General features: G+C 47.8%; 1 protein-coding gene across 1 annotated transcript; it reads right to left on the bottom strand.

The window, feature by feature from the left end:
- Positions 1 to 448: 448 nt before the first annotated feature.
- LOC309537923 (sialic acid-binding Ig-like lectin 16) lies at positions 449 to 21,228 on the bottom strand. The gene is made up of 13 exons (XM_082233067.1): positions 21,210 to 21,228; positions 15,183 to 15,266; positions 12,881 to 13,030; positions 11,265 to 11,675; positions 7,669 to 7,977; positions 7,506 to 7,547; positions 6,456 to 6,707; positions 4,522 to 4,587; positions 4,147 to 4,398; positions 3,119 to 3,427; positions 2,607 to 2,697; positions 2,002 to 2,140; positions 449 to 1,822 (listed from the first exon to the last, which is right to left on the bottom strand). Exons 3-13 carry the CDS (start codon positions 12,990 to 12,992, stop codon positions 1,625 to 1,627), a joined length of 2,181 nt encoding a protein of 726 aa, XP_082089193.1. The 5' UTR covers positions 12,993 to 13,030; positions 15,183 to 15,266; positions 21,210 to 21,228; the 3' UTR covers positions 449 to 1,624.
- Between the last annotated feature and the right edge of the window lie 1,463 nt (positions 21,229 to 22,691).

Here is a 22,691-nt window from a genome sequence, read left to right as displayed (position 1 = left end):
TACCAGCTTGAGCATTCTCTTGCACAATGATGCTCTGCTGGCACAAAATATTTTGCCAGTGGAACAAGCGCACCACTTTACCCTAGTACCATATCAGATGCAACCACCTCAAGTGTTTCCCCAGATTATCCTTCTCTCCCCTTCCCCAATGCATACCCATCACCCTGCTTTTGTGCACCCCATTTCTCACAGTTCTCAAAAAGAGTAGCCCCCAAAACTGCTTGCCTGAGAGATGGCAGAGGACAGAGTCAAAATGACAGTGTTATCTCTAAGGGGGTCACGGTAATGGCAGGAAAAGGTTAAGAAGCTTAATCTTTGCCAAGTTCTGTTTGAGGGGGCAGTCGGTACATTCAGGAAGAAATGTCACTGCAGCACTTAGAGAAGATAGGATGAGACAGGAAATGAAAGGTCGAGGGAGGGAAAGTCTATCTAAGGAGTCGCCGCCATAAAGAGAGCCTGAATCAGATTTATGATCCCCAACAGCTTGGGGAGGAAAACAACATATTCATAAATACAGAGACATGCGTGTATACCACATGTGTGAAAGATTTTTTAAAAATATTTTTTAATTATTGAATACCAGCAAATGAATCTTGAGCTCTACAAGGGGGGAAATGCATATTCCAGAATCTACCAGAAGCATTCCGCCCCTCCAGCAAAAGAAACTGAGCCTGAGGCAAGTATGTGAGAGAAAGCAACCAGTGGCAGACTCGGGCTTTCAAAAAATATTCAGCAGCGCTTTGTGTGGCAGTCTCCTATTTACCTAATGTTTCATGGCGGGAAGAAATCTGCAAAATGCTTTGGGGGTATGGAAAGGCTATTGAGATGACCATCCTAAATAGAGAAAGGGCAGCTGTTGTACAGAAGCACAAAGCATGTTAATTATTTCTCCTTATTAAGGCAGGATACAAGCACGTCAAATAAATAAATAAGAGCCACAGAGGAAAAAAAGAGTTAGTGAGATGTACTGGAAATACTTTTAAAAAAATAGAGCTGTACAACATAGGCTCCCCCCCCCCAATAATCTTTTCAAACAAAATCTTTAGAACAACTTTACCCAACTTGCTGTGCTCTAGATGTTTTGGACTACAAGTCCCAACATCCTTGACCATTGGCCATGTGTCCTGGCAGATGATGGAAGCTGCAGTTCAAAACATCTAGAGGGTACCAGATTGCTGAAGGCTGCTTTAGAAGATGGTGTGCTGTTTTTTCCTACTGAGCAGGGAACATTCCTTGACACCACAACAGTCCAGCCAATCACTTTGGGGAGGGAAGATGTTCACAGGCAAAGAGGCAGGTAGTTGACAGCTGATGATGTCTACCTCGTTCAGAGTATGTTGGTTAACTATGTCCACTACCATTGCCTTCTTCTGGTTCCTCCTTCCTTGCGTAAAAACAAAGAAACAAGTAAAAAACACCGGATTTACTAAAATGGAAGACCCTTTCCATATCCGGCATATCTAATGCTTCTCCTGTCCAGACAATTTACTTGGTGGACACTAAATCCAGTTTGCTTATTCTTGACGTCCAGCTCACTTTTCATACCCAGCTCCTCTTGTCAGTCAAATAACCCCTTTCCATCATGATGTGATTGTTCTCCTATTGGGAAACAAGGTGTGTTTTTTTATTCCCGTCTGATTTCTGAATATTCCACAGACTCCTCCACTTGAGGTGGAGGTCCCTTGCTTTTGAATGCCACAGTTGTGTAGTGAACCTCATCTGGTTCCTCAACGCTCGGACTGGGAGGTCTGGGGATCTGCCTGGGTTTCGGGGTCCTCTCTCCAGCTGCTTTAGGCGTGCCAACATGGGGTGATCTTTGACCCTGAAAGGGAAGAGAGATGTTGTGAAAAAGACCCCCCCCCCTTTGCAACATACCTTTAAAGCACTTAAACATCTTGTGCACCTGCTCTCTGTGTTGAAGCACCCCCTCCCCCCTCCCAAAAAAAATACTTACCTCAGGAGGCCTAAGAGCAGAAGAGCAAAGCTACATGGGATGCATACCTGAGGTAAAAAGTTGCTATAGATCAGGCTGAAGTTGTTGGCTCTCTGCTGCCCTCCATTGGCAGAGTTTACATAATTAGCAGAATCCATAGCCTCTGGGATGGCCGCTTTCGGAGTTGCTTTCCTCTTCTTATAAAACCTAAGATCAAAATGGCCAGAACATGGTAAGATTCTCATACACCCCTGTGATTAGAAGACCTGCATGCAGGTCTTTCTCTCTCTTCCTCTACAGCCCTCATCAAAACTCATCTTCTTGTTGCCAGTGCTGGTCCTACTCAGAGTAGACCTATTGAAAGTCAACCGATATGATCAACTTTGCTTCATTCATTTCAGTGGGTCCACTGAGTAGAACTTAGTTGGACACAACCTGATGGCTTTGGTTTCATTCTCAGTCATCTCCTGTCATCCGTCCATACAATAACTTTGCATCTCCCATTCCTTCCCAAACTCTAACTGAGCTGTCCAAGCTTGCTGTCCAGGCTTGACTTCTCAGGTTTGACACAAGTTGCCTGCCAGAAGGTGGCTTCAATGGTCAGGTCAGTAGAACAGTGGCCTGTTGTTGAGAACCAGGTGGAGGGAGGGAGATCAGAGAAGGATAAACTCACTTGATCAGGCCCAGGCAGAGCAGGAAGACAACCGCTGCCAGCAAAGCCCCACACAGCCCAGAGAGGAGCAGTGCTGAATGGCTTCCTGCGCCTGCAATGATAAACCAAGATCTCAAAGAAAACTGGGATTGGAAATCAGGAATCCTGGTCCCCATCCTCCTTCCTTCATTTCCCAAAAGCAGATGATGATGATGATGATGATGATGATGATGATGATGACAATGATCATCATTTGCTGCTCATTTTATTTTTAAACATCTCCAGGTGGTTTAACACAAACAGGTAAAATAAATGCAAAAATTAAGATGCTAGTTTTAATTGGCATCATTTTTCAGTAAGGGTGAAATGGGTGGAGACACCATTCTGGCAATCCCCGATCTACAGAAATAAATGGGGTTCACTTGTAATTAAATGTACTTTAGAATCAGGGTGCATGACTCCAACCTCTTTGGGGTTTTCCAATATCAGCAGGGCTGCAAAAGTCAGGATTTCTCAATCTGGTGGAGTCTCACCTGTTTTCAAGGAATGAAGGAGGAATTGCATGGTGTAGACTCCCAGAGAATTGTTCCCAAGACAGATGATGCTGAGGTCGCCATCCGGGCCACCTGTCCAAATTAGGGAGCTGGTGACCTCATTCTTCTGGACTGAGGAAGAGACTTTCAGGTCTGCTGTGCTGGTGTTTTCAGTTACAGTCTTCCCGTCCAGTTGCCAATGGATCTGAGGTAGAGGCTTGGAGTGCAGGGAGCATTTGCAGAGGATGTCATTGTCCTTACGCCAACAGGTAGTGTTTTTCTCGGGTTTTTTGCTGAGCTTGGGGGCATCTGCAGAGAACCAAGTAGCCAAGGTGAAGAACACATTCCGATCTAGCTAATGACTGCACCAGCTGCAATACCACAATTCATCCAGTAGAGGCAGCCAGGAGCAGACACTGCTGCCACCCTAGTTCCCTACTCTGTTGAATAAGGTAAAATCCTGCTTCAGCTTGGTTCAGAAGGCAAGGAGTTTCTTTCCCCCTTGTGTCCAGTTTGAAAATAAAAACAGAATTTACAGGAATGGTTTACAAGAACTTAAGAGCTGTGTCTCATAGACTCTTAGTGTTGGAGGGGATGCCAAGGGTCCTCTAGTCTAACCCCCTGCAATGCAAGAATCTCAACTAAAACAGCCATGACAGATGGCCACCCAGCCTCCAAGGAAGGAGAGTCCACCTCCTTTTCTCTCGTGGGAGAAAACCATGTGGCCTGGGCTTTTCCAGTGACGGGGCAGCAACAATAGCAAAAGAGGCACTGAATGGGTTTCTTCTGCCCATGCTGCTAGTAGACCCCTTAATGAAAAAGGGAGTTGGCCTCCCTAAATAGGAGCACTACTCTAGGCAGCTATTTGGGTGGGATGAAAATCTCACTTGGTGTTTTCACACTGAACCTCAAATGCAGCCCAGCAGAGGACAAGGGGTGTCCTGTTGCATGGGGGATCAGCACCCTTAACATTTCCCCTGCAGCAGGGAGTCCCAGTGGTTGACCCAAACCCTGACTCCCTCACTCACATTCCACAAGGAGCTGGAGGAATCCCTCAGCAGAAGCTATGGCGTTCTGAGCCTGGCACCTGTAGTCACCCTGATCCTCTGCTTTCACATTGACCAGCTCCAGCCAGTCATCTGGCAGCTTCTCCAAGGCCCTGCCTTCCTTGAACCAGCTCGTAGTGGCTGCAGGGTTGCTATCGGCCTTGCAGAGCAGCCGCAATAAGTTGCCTTCCTGAACCGTCAACTGGGAGCCACTGGCTACTTCCCTGGGGCAACCTGTAATCACAGGAAAGTGCCGTCATGTCTGTGAAACAGCAGCTGCCCCGCTGAAGCCAGCCTCATCCTCCAGAGGAGAAAGGATCCGTGCGCTGACTTTTGCACCCTAAAACTGTCTGGTACCTCGAGCTAGTGCTGGGTCCCTCCTGTGTGCATGGGTGACATTGAACGTCACTGTCCTTGGGCGATCTGGAACAGACATATCAATGTTGAATCAACAAGAGAAGAGCCTTTACATGGGTGAATGAGAGGCCCGTTGCTGTGCAAGAAAGGGCCTTCTGGTGGCACTGGGACCGGCTAGCTGGAAGGGAGGGAGACCACCAATGGCAAGCAGATCCAGAAGCAATGAGAGGTGGAGCCAGAGACAGGTAGAGCCAACTAAATCCAGTTATATTGCTATTCTCGTCTGCCCTGCTGAGCTCTAGAAGGGTAAAATGGAGACCAAGGAGGAGAAAGCTGGCAGCCCGGGACACCCCTTAGGCTGGTTGTAAGTAAGAAGGCAGCCAGTAGGGGCTGCCTAAGAGTGGACTGAGGTTGGTGGTTCAGTGCCCTGTTCACCCCAATGGATCAGCCTGTACTGTCCGCTGGAAAGGTAGGGTCAGCAATGATCGTCAAGGAAAGTGCCCTTCCCCTGCCCAGTGTACACAGAGCAGACAGAGCAAGATGAAAAAGCACCGTATTTTGACACAAAAACACTGCACTGTTGAGACTACGTCTTTTACCTCCTATTCAGATCCAGGTCTGCCCTCCATTGTCCATAATCTCGGTGGATTTGGGGTTGTATCCCAGTGCTAATCTGTCACAGAGTAGACTCATTGACATGAATTAACATGCCTAAAGTCCATTGATTTCAATGGATCTACTCGGAGTAAAACTTAGCCGGTGACATTCTGCATGTCAAATGTTTACTTTATTCTGTTCCTATTACTGTCGTCATTGCTAATCAGATTATTGCATTTTTTGAAAAAGGAAACAGAGGGGAATAGAAAAAGAAGAAGGGCATAAATCCTTTTCTAAGCTACACACACACAGAGAGAGGGGGGGGGGGTTCTGGGGGGATGCATACCCCTAAACATTTTCTGAATCTAAGTTTGGCAATATTTCAATATGAGTAGGAAAAAGAGAGTACCCCTAAAAATTAAAAAAGCACTGTATACACACACAAACACACCATGATGACCAGAAAATTGCTCATAAAAAAGACAATGCAGATTCTCGGTATGCCAAATGAATATCAGAGTACTGGACTGTGCAACACCCCAACAGCTAAACACAAGTCCCACCTATGAGGCTATCACATGGTACCAAAGAAGGGGAAGAGAAATTACTTTGCAAAACGACTTAGGTCCCCACAAGCAGCATCCTTATGGCAGCCTTTTCATTGGCTAAGCAAAGGAACTATGTTCTGCATCTCCAGGTAGCAAACAGTAAGACCATTGCCAGCTGGGGATATTCCTTCATGAGATGCTCATTAGACAAAAAGGTCTTCAAGCAACAGAAGATGGGCAGTGGGAGAGGGACATCCAGCCAATCTCCTCCATTGTCCACACAGAGCTTTTCTTCTGAAACATCAAAGCCACATCCTACATATCCCGCTTTATGGCAGGACAGATATGTGAACAGAAACTTCTAAGTATGGCCTTTGCATTTAATATTAGAGAGCTGTCATTCTGATGAGAGGTTGCATAAATATGCCCTCTCCTGGTGAATGAGGATACTTCCACAAATTTAGACAAGAGTTACCGGTATGTTCAGTGACTTGAATTTGTGGTTTTGCCCCTGGGGCTGCATTTATGCATCCTGAAACTAACTTCTTAGAAAGCTTCTGCAAATATGTAAGCTCATCATGGGGTTCCTGAACTTGTGATGAAGCTGTCAAAAGCTGCATCTCACACTACTAGGCTGACACACTGTACAATGCAGCCACAGCTGTGTACATTTGCAGAGGTCCCCTTAGTGGAAGCATGCTGGTATTAGTTGCAGGTCAAGCCACTTAGCATACAACGGAGTTTTCTAGGTTAATGCCCCCAAGGAACTTCCTGCTCCCCATCTCTTACATTGCACAATCACTGAAATACTCTTCCTGATTGAGCCATGTAGATTCTCTGCCTGACATTGATACATCCCAGCATCCTCTGATTTAATGCTGGACAGTTGAAGAGTTTCTTTACTGCCCTGCATATGGTTGTTTAGGGTCTTGTTCTTCTTCATCCATGTCACAGAGGGAATAGGTTTGCCCCGAGCTTCACAAAGCAAGCTGATGGTGTCACCTTCTCGGACCACCAGCTTTTCTTTCTGTGCGGAGAAATCTGTAAGAGAAATGCAATTAGATCACAATTGGTCCTGAGATGCCTGATGCTAAGGAATCCTCATTCAGTGCTGAGATGTTCCTGTGCATTTTGAAGGATGGTTGACACCAGGTCTGCAGAAGTGGGGATTCAAATCTTTACAATGATTATTAATTATAATTGGTTCAAGACAGCTTTGGGCCATAGTTTTGCAAAAAGAGAGATGATCCCCTCATTTCTCTGCAAGTTCAACTGGCAAGATAATAATAATAATAATAATAATAATAATAATATCCACTGTTTTGCCTTCCACTGGGAAGACTTGGGGCCCATTTCTTTTCCTTCTCATTCCAATTTAATACACCACTTACTGCCAACATAGGATTCTAAATGGCTTACAAAGTACAAAAACCAGTTATGCAAGCATTAAAATATAAACACCCACAATTGAAATAGGCAATAGAACAATCCCATTAAATAGAAACCCCACGGCAATTAAAAGAGGAGACTCAGGTCAAGAGCCTGAAGGGTGCTACGGTGGGGAGTGAATTTTGGTTCGGGTGCAAGGATGTGTGTATGGCATAGCATGGCTGCTGCAAAGACCCACTGAGCCCAGCCCCTCCCTGTTACCGTCCAGTTTGTCTTCAACTCCCCCCCCCCCAAACCACCATCCTGGGCTCTGCCCCAACTCCCAGCCATCTCTAAAACCCTTCCTCCTGCACAATTCCCACTCTGAGATCCTTGAGCAGCTATTGGCTGCGCAGCAGAGCTCAGTGAGGATGGGGATGTGCAAAAACACCAAAGAGTTTTGTATCTCACCAGGGTGTCCAGGCCTTGTGATTCCGATGTCCTGAGGTGGGACTGAAACATAAGAAAACAGTGAGGGGAGCATGAAAGGAGTAAATTAGCTTGCATGGGGTAGAAATAACTGTTGGCTGTTCATGGGAGGGGGAAGCAGTACTGAGCTATGGGAGCTACTCACAGAACACTTCAAGAGAGACTGTATTCACAACTGTTCTCCCAACTGCAGGGTAATAGACACGGCAAGTGAGGGCTCTGCCTTGATCCTGCAGAGATGGTGTGAAGGTGAAGCCAGAAGCAAAGGTCCAGCTCCCATTGCTGTGCTGATGGTTCTGTGCAGTTGCTGGTCCTGGCAAATTACTCCATGAGATCTGAGGCTGGCTCCATGATTCTTTCCATGGGCAGGTCCCTGGTGCCTGGCAGATGAGGGTGACGCTCTTCTCCAAAACCACATCCGAAGAGTTCAGGATCTTTGGCTTCTCTGCCAGCTCTGAGAAAACAAAAGTCCCCAGGATGGGATCAGAAGTAAATTCACAGACTAAAGTAACTAGGGAACAGGACACAGGAGTCCTGAATTATGGATGGTCACCAGCACTACTTTACCCCCCACTTTGCGGCAAATCCTGCCATTCTTTCATTTGTCCTTTAACAATAACTTTGTGTCTCTCCCTTAGTAGACTGATTCCCCATGCAATGGTCTGCTTTCTCTACCAATGTTGGTCAATGTTTCTGCTCAATGTGGACTCAGCCTGGAGAGGGAGAAATCTGGATGGCTGCCACTATGCTGCTGAACATGATGTTTGATACTCAGGATCCTGAAATTGGAGGACGAAGCCAGATGTGATTTGGGAGACACAGGAAGAGGGGGGAAATGACACCTTGACTGCAGCAGCCACAGGAGGGATCTGTCTTTCATCAAAAGAGGAGCACAGGCTGAGAAGGGGTCACTTAACCCTTGAACTATTTTTTTCTGAAGCAAATGGCCACCCACCCAAACTGCTCACTTGCATACAGGGGAATAGGAAGCAGGTCTGCATATCTTTTGCCGTGGGGTGAGGAGCTTGGAGAGGGCAATTTCTAGGGACTCAGCTATACTGTTGCAAATAAAAGTTTCAAGTGTGTTGCAAAGTGCAATATACAAATGTGGCACTAGATGGTGATGGTGAGCCATGGCAAATTCAATACATTTTCTAAAACATTTTTTTAAAGCATTTCCTCAGTGTTTTTTAATATGTGTGTAGATTCCACCTAGGAGACATGGAACAAATCCAGAACTCCCCTGTCCACACTCCCCACCCCCTCCATGCACACACCTTCTTCCAGGAATGGGTTGTTGAACTGTGTAATGAGTCTAGATTGCCTGGATGGAAAGAGGTGGATGACCATGTAGAAACAGCTGACATTTACCTGAATGCCATGTAGCCAACACAAGCCTGGCTTGCATATCACCTTAGCCCTAACTGAACTATTGTTTGAAGGTGAATACACACTGTGTTGGTGCAGGGGACCCAAATCCAAGGTGTTTTGCTCCTGCCATGTTGCCAGGAACTAATCCATGGTTTGGCAGAATGTTAATCTAAACCAGGGGTTCCCAATTAACTAATTACTAAGGAAATCAGCCCTGAGTGCTCACTGGAAGGACAGATCCTGAAGCTGAGGCTCCAATACTTTGGCCACCTCATGAGAAGAGAAGACTCCCTGGAAAAGACCCTGATGTTGTGAAATATTGAGGGTATAAGGAGAAGGGGACGACAGAGGACGAGATGGTTGGACAGTGTTCTCGAAGCTACCAGCATGAGTCTGACCAAACTGCGGGAGGCAGTGGAAGACAGGAGTGCCTGGCGTGCTCTGGTCCATGGGGTCACGAAGAGTCGGGCATGACTAAATGACTAAACAACAACAACAACAATGACCCCCTATTTTCCAAAAGCCAAGCCACAGTCCCCCTACTTTTGAACATTTTGATAGCTCTATGGTAGTTACCTCTGCAAAGCAATTTTTTGAACAAAATGTGGGGTAGCCTTTAATAAGCAAAGCATTTTAGGTGTACTAAAAAAAACAGACTAGGGCTGAGAGATATCTGGTATTCAACATTGTGATATATCAGCAGCTAAACATCACAATGTTCTGATATAGCACGATGTCTGAAATTGGAGATTGGACATGGGGATGAGGGAAAGAGCAGCCGCAGAGATTGGATGGCTGGGGGGAGGAGAGGAAGCGATGTCACCCCCACTGCATGGTTTGAGTGGGAGGGGGTGGGGGGTGCATCAAGCTACAATCAGGGGGGCAGCCAGTGAAGAAGCACATCCACTGTGGCTGCTGCTGCTGCTTTTCTGCTGACTTAAAAAAGCTGCTCCGAGTCCGTGCCAGGGGAAGGTAGTGCCACAGTTCCTTGAAGTGAGAGCAGTCAGCTGCCCTGTTCTGCATCAGCATGAGGAGAAGGCAGCACCTCGCAATCGGATGCCCTGGTCTCCCTCGGTGTGAGGGAAGGCAGCTCAGATCAGCAGCGTGATCGGCTGAGATCATCCTACGATTTGGGTGGTGCCTTGAAATCAGCTGCCCTGCTCTTCCTCGAGCAAGGAGTGATATACTGCTACGTATTGCTGGGTCGAAATCGTTATCACGGTGTGATTTCAAAACCAGTTTTAACCAATATATTGAAAAATTGCAGAGTGCTAAAACAGACCATAAATTTTGTGAAATACCATGCAAAAATGACAAAAAAATGAGTTGGGGGAAAGGCAAGGGATGGGGCTACAGAGGCCCTGTGTGTATTCTGCAGACCCCCAGGGGTCCACGGACCCCTAATTGGGAACCACTGATCTAAACTCAGGTTCAAGATTTGTTTCTCTCCAAAAGAAACCATGAGCTGTAGCATAGGCTTGCTTTTTAGCTAACTGCTCATGGTTTGTTTGGGGCTCAGACATTAAGCTAAGGCTTAATCTCCTGTAAAACCACCTGCCCCACACCAGCAAGGGGAAGGTTCTCCACCTCCTTGCAAAGCCAAATCAAGGCTTAGCTCTGTGCAGAACAGCAGCAGGAGAAACAGGGGAGGAGCAAAGTGCCCCTAATTTTAGCCCTGTGCCTCAACCCACTGTGCACTCACCTCAAAACCAGTCAGCTATGAGAAAGTGACCTGAGTTTGAGGCCTGAACGAGATAAGAGGCACGCCTGTTGCTCTGCCCACATTTGCTAGAGGCTCCGTCCATGTGTGCCTCTGGCCCTGCCCACCACTTGCATGTGGCCCCTGGAATGAGGCCCATGAATGAGAGAAATGTCCCCCACCCAAAGCACCCTCTGGTCCTAGAATTCAGCGTGCAGTGAATTGGGACAATGTTCCAGATCTGCCCTGAGGCTGATTTCAAAGGTGGCAAGAGAACACCTCTCTGCTTCTCCTGCCATTGAGGAAGCTGTGGAGAGGGGCTGGGGAAGGAGAAGAAGCAGGTGATGGGATGCAGCTGGAAGTGAAGGAGAAAATGCCTCCAGTTTCCTGTTTCTCCAGATTGTCAGCACAGAATCCACAAGAGAGTTCTTCCCTCTAGTGAGCTGTGTAAAGTATTCAGACATTTGGAGATGCAAATGATCTAATTTTGGTGTTACAACAATGGAGAGGAACAGGAAGCATGGAGCACTTGTACCCCCTGTCCCTTTGGCATCAGCAGAATGTCCAGAGGTCTAGGCATATTTGTAGGCAGAGCCTTTCCCCCCTTTACAGCATGAAAGAGCACAAAACAGGGAATGAGGAAGCAAATAAAGAAGTAGGAAACCTCTTACCTGTCACAGAAACACGAGGTAAAATATAACGAGAATAGCTGAATTTTAAGGTTGCTTTCTCAAATCGAAAATAGTACTGCCCTTCATCCTCAAACTTAACATCATTGATGCTAAAGGAACAGTCACCTTCTGATGGATTTCCAGTCAACTGGAAACGATTCCCAGCAAATGAGGCAATTCTTTGAGCCTTGTCACTACTGGCAACAACACTACCAACATTTGAGTGCCAGATGTTGCCAATATAGGACCTAGCACCATCGTCCTTAATCCAGTAGACATATAATTCCTCAGGATACCGATCCTCAGAAGTGGGATAAGTGAAGTTGCAGGGAATGTGAACGCAGAGACCTCTCTGCACGGTGACAGCCTTTAGTGCTTTAAGATCATATCCCGGGAGCTGACTCCGCAGACCTGCCAACGGAAAGAAGGAAGGAGTTCACTGGTTTGTGGGCTGATGATTAGCAAAGACCACTTTTGCAGCTGACCCTCTTGCCAGCATACTGTACACCTTGAGAAGAACATTCTGCACAGTCAACAGCACCAAAACATCAAGGGTTGTCTGGAGCAGCAGCACCTGAGGATTGTGGTGGGTCTCCAGTCCCAGGACTTCCCAACCACCCACCACAGCAGCAGGACCTCAGGGGGAAGTGTTTCCTGGGCCAGGGCAAGAAGGAGGAGCCACACGCACTCTCAGTCAGAAGGAGGAAGGTGCTCTCAAGCCAAGGACCCTGAACCAGGGATATTCTGGTGCTCCTTAGGCCTCACACTGGAGCTCTTCCTGCCATTTGTACTCAGGACTCATCATTTCCAAGTTTTCAAATTCTTCACTCTTAAAATAAACCATGAAGTGAGCAAAACCTAGGAGGAACATGGGAAGCAGGGCTGGCCGCAAGAGGTGGCATGGTTGGGTGTCTATCAAGAGCCCTTATCCCAGTGGGGACTCAGTGATAAGAACCCTCTGGAGCTCCTGCAGTGCGGAGGGAGACTCTGTGAGGAAGGGGCATGTGTGGAGGGTGTCTTGTTCAAGAACCACCCAAAACCTGGACTTGATCAGAAGCTGCCTTATGCTGAGTCCATCCACTGGTCCATCTACTCTGATGGGTCATGCCTTTCCAGTGTCCCAGACAGGAACCTCTCCCAGTTTGTGGAGATGCTCAGGTTTAACTTGGGTATTTTTTGCAATTCATTCATTCCCCACCTTTTTCCTAACAGGGACTCATGTTGGCATAGAGATAAAAATAAGAACAGCTAAAAACATTTTTAAAAACCCAATAATTAAAAACAATTAAACATTAAAGCTATATACACACAAACACACACTTTAAAATATACAGATGCTACAATAAAAACAGCACGGCACTAGCCCTTTCATCACAAGCAGTCAGTTTCCAAACTTGGCCATGGCCTTTCCCTCTTAGGAAGCAACACTTAGAAGAACACATTTTCTCATTTCTGTACACCAAGGGTGGAGAAAATGTGAGCCTTCAAAAGTTGAGGGACTCCAGCTCCCATCTTCCTTGAGGGTTGGCTGAGCTGGCTGGGGCCGAGAACATCTAGAGTCTAACAATATCTGGAAAGGCTGAAAGTTCCCCAGTGTTGTCGTGAACCATATCTACCTTTGCAGAGAAAGGCAAGGATCAACAGTGTCACCATCGCCATCAATGAGACTGGGCTCTTCATCCCCCAGGGAAGGTTCATGAGTTGTATTGTCCTTCTGCCTCTTGGCATCTTTTTTGAACTGGAGGCTTCTTTCTGAGGCTGGAGCTCTGGGGCAAAGAAAGAAGAGAAGAGAAGCATGAGGCGCTAAGTGAGCAGCGCTGGCTGAAGCAGGGAAGATACTCAGAACCCATAGTTTCAGAAAGAATCAAAATGTGGAAGCAGCATTAGCCACAAAGTCTCTCATTCCAATGCCACAGTCTAGCATGAGCTCAGACGCCAGGCTCGCAAGGGCCACCAGCCCCAGCCTCAGTTTCCCCATTTCTAACATTCCCAGCATGCTTGTGCTCCTGTCTCAGTGACAGCTACGCTGGTCATGTCCACAGAATGCAAAATGGCAGGATTCCCCAAGGACGTGCTCTGCGGGAGCTGGCATCAGGCACCAGGCCCAGTGGCGGACCAGCTGATTCTCTGATCCTGCCCTCTACTAGCATATGAGCTCAGGAAGCTTTTTCATGAGGGGGTGTGGGAGAGCTGAGGGAGTCTCTGTACTGACACACACACACACACACACACACACACACACACTGAGTGGAGCCAGTCGCTTTCCACAGGCACCAGTGGAGTCAAACACATGAGGTAGCTCACACTCTGATGAGAAGGCCGCTGTGGAATCCAAGCTGAAGAGCCAAGTGCATCTGCTTGTTTGTGTTTTTTGGACAGCAATGAGTGAGGAAGAAGGAGAAGACTGAAGAGGAAGAAGGACACAATTGCCCCCCTCCCGGGTGATCCAGGGCTACCCTGACCAGCTCTGGACCAATTCTAGATTGACCCAGAAAAGCTTGATTCTGTTCGGGATCCAGGAGCTATTCAGTCAGGATGCACAGTTTCAATGTCAACGAACATTTTAAACATACACATCTCCAGTGTGGTGTAGTGGTTAAGAGCGGTGGACTCATAATCTGGGGAACCGGGTTTGCATCTCCACTCCTCCACATGCAGCTGCTGGGTGAACTTGGGCCAGTCACACTTCTCTGAAGTCTCTCAGCCCCACTCACCTCACAGAGTGTTTGTTGTGGGGGAGGAAGGGAAAGGAGGTTGTGAGCCGCTTTGAGACTCCTTCGGGTAGTGATAAAGCGGGATATCAAATCCAAACTCTTCTTCTTCTTCTAGACATATTCAAAGAGCTCATATTTAACTAATCTCTTCATCCAATGGCCAAATGACATGTGATCCAGGAGATCTCTGTTTCAAAACAGTCGATAGGGTCCCCTGAAATAGATGGGGACCCCAGCATCATCAAGGAAAGGCAGCTGTCTCTGTCCATGTTACTTCCCTCTGTCTCCCTCCATGTTGTTCCTCATTCCTCATCTCTGGTTGCTGATCTCTATGTCGCCCTTGTGAGGCAAATAGCAGCTTGAAGGGGAGGATAAGCCCTCAATGATGTGGAAATGTGGAGAACTAAAGACTGGGGAAATGAGACACTGAGAGAAACCAGGGGGAGTGCTCCAGCAGGGAACTTGAAAGCAAAAACCTGAGCCTAGAAACACAGTGCAAATGCTAGTCTAGATGAGCTCTTTGTTGTGTGTTGTTGCACCTGCATAATAAATGCAAGAAACAGGAGAACGACCCGTCCCAGGACCCTCCTACTCTTGGCTGTGTTTTGTTCTGCAATAGTCGCCCTGAAGGAAAACAGCCTCTTTTGCTCCTTTCTCTGAGATTGGGAGAGAAAGAGAGAGAAAAAAGCCTTCTTCAAAACCAGGGCAAGCCCAAGACATTTTGGTGCTTGAGGTGGAGCAGGAAATGGCACACACACACACACACACACACACACACACACACACACACATGCATAGTACCAAAAGCAAGGCAAGTTATTTTGACACAACACTTTAAATGAGCTTTCTGCCTGAAGCAGCTCCCTCACCCTGCCCAATAGTAGGGTTGGCTCTGCTCACCAACCCTCAAAAGAACCTCCAAAACATCTGCTTACTAAACCTCTTCTTGTGAACCTTTACCGCTTTGGGTGGGGTTCAAAGTAAAGACAACTAAGACATTTTGGACGATGTATGCACCATGCCTTTAAAACACATCTTAAGCACATTTTCTGCCCCAAGGAATGGTAGCTTGCCTCTTACAATTCAGAGCAGCTTTTTTTTAAAAAAGGACCATTCACAGTATTTGAGGGGGCGGGGGGATGTGCTTTAAATGTATGGTGTTACACACTACAATTCCCTATCCAGACCCAGAATTTCTCCTGACCTGTCCGTTTCGACTTGCAGCGAGAGATGCACCTCCTGGTTGCCTCTGTCTTTCCGCCTGTGGTCCTGACCCTCGATGAGAATTCTGCTAAACACAGAAGGGGAAATAATAGACAGGAACCAGAAAAGCAGAAGTCTCTGCAAAACGTCTTTTGCAAGCAGGAGGAGGAGGTGGGGGGAGATGGCTTTCTCTGGCATTTCCCCCTTCTATCATATATGAAATCTCAAGATATCACAACTGAAGCTTGACATTAGCTTCACTCTGGGTAGATAAAATATAGTAGAACCCATTGTGGTGTATTGGTTAGGAAAGAGGTCAGTAAACTTTTTCAGCAGGGAGCCAGTACTCTGTCCCTTAGACCTTGTGGGGGGCCTGACTATATTTTGAAAAAAAGAAGAATGAATTCCTGCGCCCCACAAATAACCCTGAGGTGCATTTTAAATAAAAGGAGACATTATACTCATGTAAAAACATGCTGATTCCCGGACTGTCTGCAGGCCGGATTTAGAAGGCGATTGGGCTGGGTCTGGCCCCTGGGCCTTAGTTTGCCTATCCATGGTTAGGATGTTGGTTCAAATCTCCTGTTCAGCCACAATGTTTGCTGGTTGTTCTCAGGCCAGTCTTTCTACCTAACCCACAGCGGAGGGTTGTTGTGAGGATAAAATAGGTCAGAGCAAAGAAACATGTTTGCCAGCCTTAAACTCTTTGCGGAGGGAGGATTGGAATATTAATGCAATAAGCTTGGGGGGGGGGTTAAAGAAAATGAAATTCAATGCAGTAACCCTGGCCACTTTCACCATTGCTCTTCCCTCTAAATTTGGGCCATTGTCAAATCCTGGTTCTTCTGACCCTTTAAAAAGGTTTGCTCACCCACCCACCCACACTGCAAAAGTGCCATGCTTTGGAAACTCCAGGCACTGGCCATCTCAGTTGGCTCAGAGGCATCTAGCCGTAAAAAACCCCCGAGCACATGCAAGAAGAAGAAGAAGAGTTTTGGATTTGATATCCCACTTTATCACTACCCTAAGGAGTCCCAAAGTGGCTCACAATCTCCTTTCCCTTCCTCCCCCCACAACAAACACTCTGTGAGGTGAGTGAGGCTGAGAGACTTCAGAGAAGTGTGACTAGCCCAAGATGCAAATTGCCACATGCAAATATGTGCCATAGGCTTGTGCCCCAGGCAGCAAGTAGCTGGAAGCAGGGGGTGGGAATAAATGGACAGCTCTCCCTCATAACACCAGAACTCAGGAACATCCAATGCAGCCGAATGTTGGAAGATTCAGGGCAGATAAAAGAATGTGGTGCATAAGGAACTATGGAACGCACTCCCACAGGAAGGAACCCTGTCTGCTAAAGGTACCCCTGCCCGAACGGGCCAGTCTTGACAGACTGTGGGGTTTGTGCGCCCATCTCACATTTATTGGCCGGGGGCCAGCGCTGTCCGGGGACACTTCCGGGTCACGTGGCCAGCGTGACATCGCTGCTCTGGCGAACCAGAGCCGCACACGGAACGCCGTTTACCTTCCCGCTGGTAAGCGGTACCTATTTATCTACTTGCACCCGGGGGTGCTTTCGAACTGCTAGGTGGGCAGGCGCTGGGACCGAACAGCGGGAGCGCACCCCGCCGCGGGGATTCGAACCGCCGACCTTTCGATCGGCAAGCCCTAGGCGTTGAGGCTTTAGCCCACAGCGCCACCCGCGTCCCATTGTCTGCTAGCATAGATGGCTTTAAATGAGAATTAGACAAATTCATGGAGGAGAGGGCTGTCAAAGGCTACTAGCAATGATGGGGGATATTCAGTTGCCACTGTCGAAGGCATCATGCCTCTGAATCCAAGTTGCTGAGAATCACAGCTTAAATGGGCATCTAAGTGCCCTACCTTTCCCATCAGAATTAAATCCACCATGGATTAGTCCAGTGGGTTGCTAGCTGCAACCACCTCCTGAATTTAGAGCACCAGAACTCTACGGTATGCTAATTTGGGGGGGGGGCAACAGCCAAAGAGGCAGTGCCTCCGTGGGCTCCCCAGCACCACCACCACAGTCTCCCCTGCCTGGGTTGCATGGTGGCAGCTTCCAGCGAGATCTTGCCAAAAGCTGGCACTGCTTCTGGAACCATTTCTGCACCAGCAGCAGAGGCGGTGAGGTGCCCAAGGGGAGATGCCACCTGTGCCCAAGGCAGCTACCTGTCCCCACCTTATGGGTGGGCTGGCCCAGGAGGAGGGGAGATGTAACTGGGAGTGGGAGGGAAAGAGGGGGTAGGATAGTCCAAATCCCATTTCGAAGCAGGCAAGAAAAACCATTCCATCCCACTTGCTTTGGTTGTGGAAAAGAAACAGCATAGAAGGATTTTGGCATGCTACACTTGTGAAGAAGAAGAAGAAGAGGAGGAGAAGGAGGAGGAGGAGGAGGAGGAGTAGTAGTTTGGATTTGACATCACTACCCTAAGGAGACTCAAAGTGGCTAACATTCTCCTTTCCTTTCCTCCCCCACAACAAACACTCTGTGAGGTGAGTGGGGCTGAGAGAAGTGTGCCTAGCCCAAGGTCACCCAGCAGCTGCATGTGGAGGAGCGGAGACGTGAACCCGGTTCATCAGATTACGAGTCTACCACTCTTAACCACTACACCACACTGGGTCTCTTGTGGTTCTTGGGAACCATAGCTCTGTGCAGAGAATTGCATGGCTGTGGTGCAGTTGCTTATCTCCACACACCCAGCCTAGGAAACTGCAGTCACCTGGTTTCTTCGAGGAAACCAGGGCAGCTAAAACAATTTTAAACTGATAGCATAGATGTGCCCCCAGACATGCGTCAAAGGCAAAGATGAAAGTGGGGAATTCAGTTTTGAGGCAATGGCGCAACGTGTCTGCACGCAGATTGGACTTTCCTTGGTGAAAGGATGGTGTGACCATTGAGGAAGGCTGGTGACTGGATGGAAATTGCAAGATAGGCATGCAAATCCTGTCTCAAATCTGGTTTCATAATGCAACTCTTGCTGCTTCAAAATGCCTCTGACAAAGCTCAGAACAAAGGCCACCAGGCCTGGCTCAGCAAGCCCACGAGAGAGAGCCCTGCGTCCAAATACTGGAGGTGGTCTAAATGGATCTACCTGCGGTCCCCTGCTTGAGACAGCAGGGTGGGCAACTGTGGGGAAAGCAGTGAGGTGACCCTTGAGATTTCTACACAGGGATAAAGAGAAGCCACGACTCATCCAATGTTGACCAACTTTCTGGTCATGTGCCGTGGTCCACCAATGGGTCAGGTCAGCATGTGTCCTACTTTACAGAGGACAGCCCACTCTTTGAAGGGTGGTCTGGTCCAAGTCTGATTTAAAGGTAATGCATAAGGAGCTGAGATTTAAGAAGGGCATGTATAAGAAATGGAAGAAAGGGGGAATCACAAAGGAAGAGTATACTGAAGCAGCCAACAGCTACAGGGAGGTCAGGAGGGGGAAAGTCTAGAATGAGGCCAGGCTTGCAAGAGAGGTTAAAAATAGTATTAAAAGGTTTATTTGGCTATGTTCGAAGAAAGAGGAAGAACAAGCAAATTAGTAGATCCTCAATGTGGAGAAGACAGAGAAATGCTGCTGGGCGACAGAGGAAACTGCTCAACACCTACCGTATTTTTTGCTCTATAAGACTCACTTTTTCCCTCCTAAAAAGTAAGGGGAAATGTGTGTGCATCTTATGGAGCGAATGCAGGCTGTGCAGCTATCCCAGAAGCCAGAACAGCAAGAGGGATTGCTGCTTTCACTGCGTAGTGATCCCTCTTGCTGTTCTGGCTTCTGAGATTCAGAATATATTTTTTCTTGTTTTCCTCCTCCAAAAACTAGGTGTGTCTTGTGGTCTGGTGCGTCTTATAGAGCAAAAAAAAGGTACTTTGCATCTGCCTTCCAGACCCTCCAAATATCCCTATTTTCCAAGGACGTCCCTGATTTAGAGAAGTCATTCTGGTTTCTGATTTGATCCCGGAATGTCCCGCTTTTCCTTAGAATGTCCCTATTTTCATTGGAGAAATGTTGGAGGGCATGGAGTTATCTATCCCCCAAGCTGTTTGAAGGCAATCCTGTATAAGGAAGTTTGTTTTAACGTTTAAGGTTTTATTATGTTTTCATATGTGTTGGAAGCTGCCCAGAGTGGCTGGGGCAACCTAGTAAGATGTGTGGGGTATAAATAGTAAAATTTCCTTATGGAATGGGATGTCCCTATTTTCATCAGAGAAATGTTGGAGGGTTAGCAGTACCCAACCTGGCAATAACAGCATAAACAATGTGAGGAAGGAGCTGCAGCCCAAGATAGGAAAGGGGGTAGTAAGTGAACACTGAGCTATTTTAAAAGAATTCAAATCTCCAGGGCCTGATGAGCTGCACCCAAGGGAACCGAAGGAGCTTGTGGGTATATTCTCAGAGCCTCTGTCTATAATCTTTGAGAATTCTTAGAGAACAAGTGAGGTCCCTGCAGACTGGAGGCAGGCAAATGTTGTCCTCATCGTCAAAAAAGGGAAAAAAGAAGACAGGTAACTATCAACCTGCCAGCTTGATGTCAATACCTGAAAAGATCCAAGAACAGATAATTAAATGGTCAGTCTGTGGACACTGAGAAAAATACGTTGTGATTACTAAGACCCAGCATGCGTCTGAGGCCTCTTAGGCCCAGGGTGACAACTGTCTGCCGCCAGCTTCACACGATGGGGACAGCCTAACTTCCAAGCTCATGCCTGCTAATTCTTCATTCCAATCCACATGATGTCCAGGAGTGGGGACCAATCAGACGTTTGCAGGATGTCACCTTCTACACGGGACGTGGGTGGCACTGTGAGTTAAACCACAGAGCCTAGGGCTTGCCGATCAGAAGGTCGTGGTTCGAATCCCTGCGACGGGGTGAGCTTCCATTGCTCGGTACCTGCTCCACCCAACCTAGCAGTTCGAAAGCACATCAAAGTGCAAGTAGATAAATAGGTACCGTTCCGGCAGGAAGGTAAACGGTGTTTCCGTGCGCTGCTCTGGTTCACCAGAAGCGGCTTAGTTATGCTGGCCACATGACTCGGAAGCTGTACGCCGGATCCCTCGGCCAATAAAGCGAGATGAGCGCCTCAACCCCAGAGTCGGTCACGACTGAACCTAATGGTCTCTTTACCTTTACCTTCTACACATGACTCAGCATATTCCTTACCATCACTTCTGACTTGGATGGATTAAGGAATTCCCCCACCCACCCCTGCTGGCCCATCTGAAACCTGACCTTCACTGAACGGTCCCAGAAAAGCGCTTTTCTTCTGGAAAAAAACAGTACTGGTACTCACCATGAAGATGTTACGGTCAGTGCCACATTTTTAACCAGTGGAGTGTTTTTTTTCTAGGGGGGGAAAAAAGGTGTCAGTACTGAGTACAGCCAGAGAAAAAGAACTGCCAGAGCAGAATTCAAAAGTGCCACAACTAAAACAGGCATGAGGCATACTGGCATCATGAAGCAAAACCAGGAAACTAACCGATAAAGACAGTATCAAAACAGCAGCAGGAACAGCAATGCAACAGGCAAGAAAATGCCCACACAACCAATGGTCTGGGTGAAGGTGACATATCTGCTTCTTCAGATATGTGGGGCTGAAATTTGGATGGGTTGAAAAAGATGGGGTTGGGCAGACCATGACATCCCTAACTCTGAATGCAAACGAGAGAGGAGACCCTGCTGCTCCTTCACCTGCCCAAATCCCCTTCCAGTCGAGGTAGGAATTTGGGGCGGCACCATTGCACCTTGTAGTCTGCTCTGCCAATTGTTACCCAGTTATAAAAATATAATAAAACACCCAAGGTTCAGAACTTCCCCATGCAGGGCTGCCTTCAGGGGTCTTCTAAAAGTTGCACAGTTATTTATCTCATTGACATCTGACGGGAGGGCATTCCACAGGGCAGGCAGTGGTTAGAGTGGGTTGTTGAGGGGATGAAAAGGGGAGGGGGGAACCGTGTATGCCATCTTGAGCTCCTTGGAGGAAAAGGTGAGCTGTAAATGAAACAAACAAACCACTTACCTGGACAGCTTGAACATTCCAGGGGCTTCTACTTGCAAGGGACAAGAGACAAGAGAGAGAGACTCCAGTAGGCTTATGACGCTCTTTCTGACAGTAATCCCTTTTGCTTGGTTCAGTTCCTGTTTTATTTGCAAATTGAGCACAGGGCAAAGTTCCTTACAGAGAAAGGTGTTTTGTTTTGCCTTCCGTTTTAAAAACTGCACCAGTTTCACTGAAAGCAAGGAGCGTGACCTTGAAACCCACCTGCCTGTTGCAAACCTGAGGTCCGGCTGGCAGGACTCCAGTTGCATGAACTTTCTTCGTGCTCAGCCCCCAGCTCAGCAGGTCCTGCTAGTAGCGATAACAATTGATTTCCAGGCATCCCCAAACACGGCCCTCCAGATGTTTTGGGACTACAACTCCCATCATCCCTAGTTAACAGGACCAGTGGCCGGGGATAGTGGGAATTGTAGTCCCAAAACATCTGGAGGGCCGGGTTTGGGGGTACCTGATTTTGACACTAGCATCCCTTACCAGTGGCGGCGCTTCATGCTCCGGCACCGGGGGGGGCAGAGAGCAGGCGGGGGCGGGGCTGGCGCGTGTCCTGGGGGCATGTCGCGCATCGCCTGTAGGGGCGTGGTGCCGAGCGCAGGTGGGGAGGTAGCCGCGATGGCACACCACAGGGATTGTGCTGCCAGGGGCAGTGCGCTCCCCCCACACTCCTCTTCCTCCCCCAGTGCCCCTTACATACCCATATTATTGTTTTCCTATTTGCTTCCTGTTCTTTTCCATGCTTTTTCTAACTGTTTTCTTCGGGTGTTTTTTGTTTTATTGCGGAAGGCAATTAATAAGAAATAAATAATCATCTTTCACTATCCCAAGCCCAGGGGCCAAATGAGGCCGTCTATGCCTCCCTGGTTCTCTCCTGGAACTCTCCCCACACCAAGCCCCTCCTCAGCCACACCCCCTTTGCCCAGGCCACACCCCTCTCCCTCCTTGATTTGCACCCTGCTTGGGTCTGTTTTCCTGGCTGGAATGCACAACAATGCCTCTTGCTTGCTGGCATGTGGGTGAGTGTAGAAACCAGCCTAGTTGTGCAAAGGTAAAATATACATTGGTTGCTCCAACCACTTTAGCTCTGGCCCTACTCAGCACTGGCATGTGGCCCTTGGAAGGCTAACCCAAAGGTAAGGTGGCCCTTGTGCTGGAAAAGTTTCCTCCACCCCTGACTTAAAGAAAAACATAGTGTTTATAAGGTTGCAAGGAAATCAGACACCTAGAACACTCTCACTCAGAAGTGGTTCCCCCGCTTCTTGCATATTCTGGAAATAAACAACATTCTGCTTTTTGTAAAAATTAGGGTTGCCATATTTCAAGCAGGGGTATTTTTGGCCAAAGTCGTTGAGCTTTTTCTAGCTCTGCTCCCAGAGCTATTTTTATGAAACATCAGCAAAAGCGGCATGGGCTGCCATACATCCAGATTTTCCCAGACATTTTACAGAT

Source organism: Podarcis vaucheri (genome assembly GCF_965113315.1).
Source record: "Podarcis vaucheri genome assembly, chromosome: 7".
Lineage (NCBI taxonomy): Eukaryota > Metazoa > Chordata > Lepidosauria > Squamata > Lacertidae > Podarcis > Podarcis vaucheri.
The sequence above is the reverse complement of the archived record's forward strand: the minus strand, read 5'-3'. Positions and strand labels throughout refer to the sequence as shown.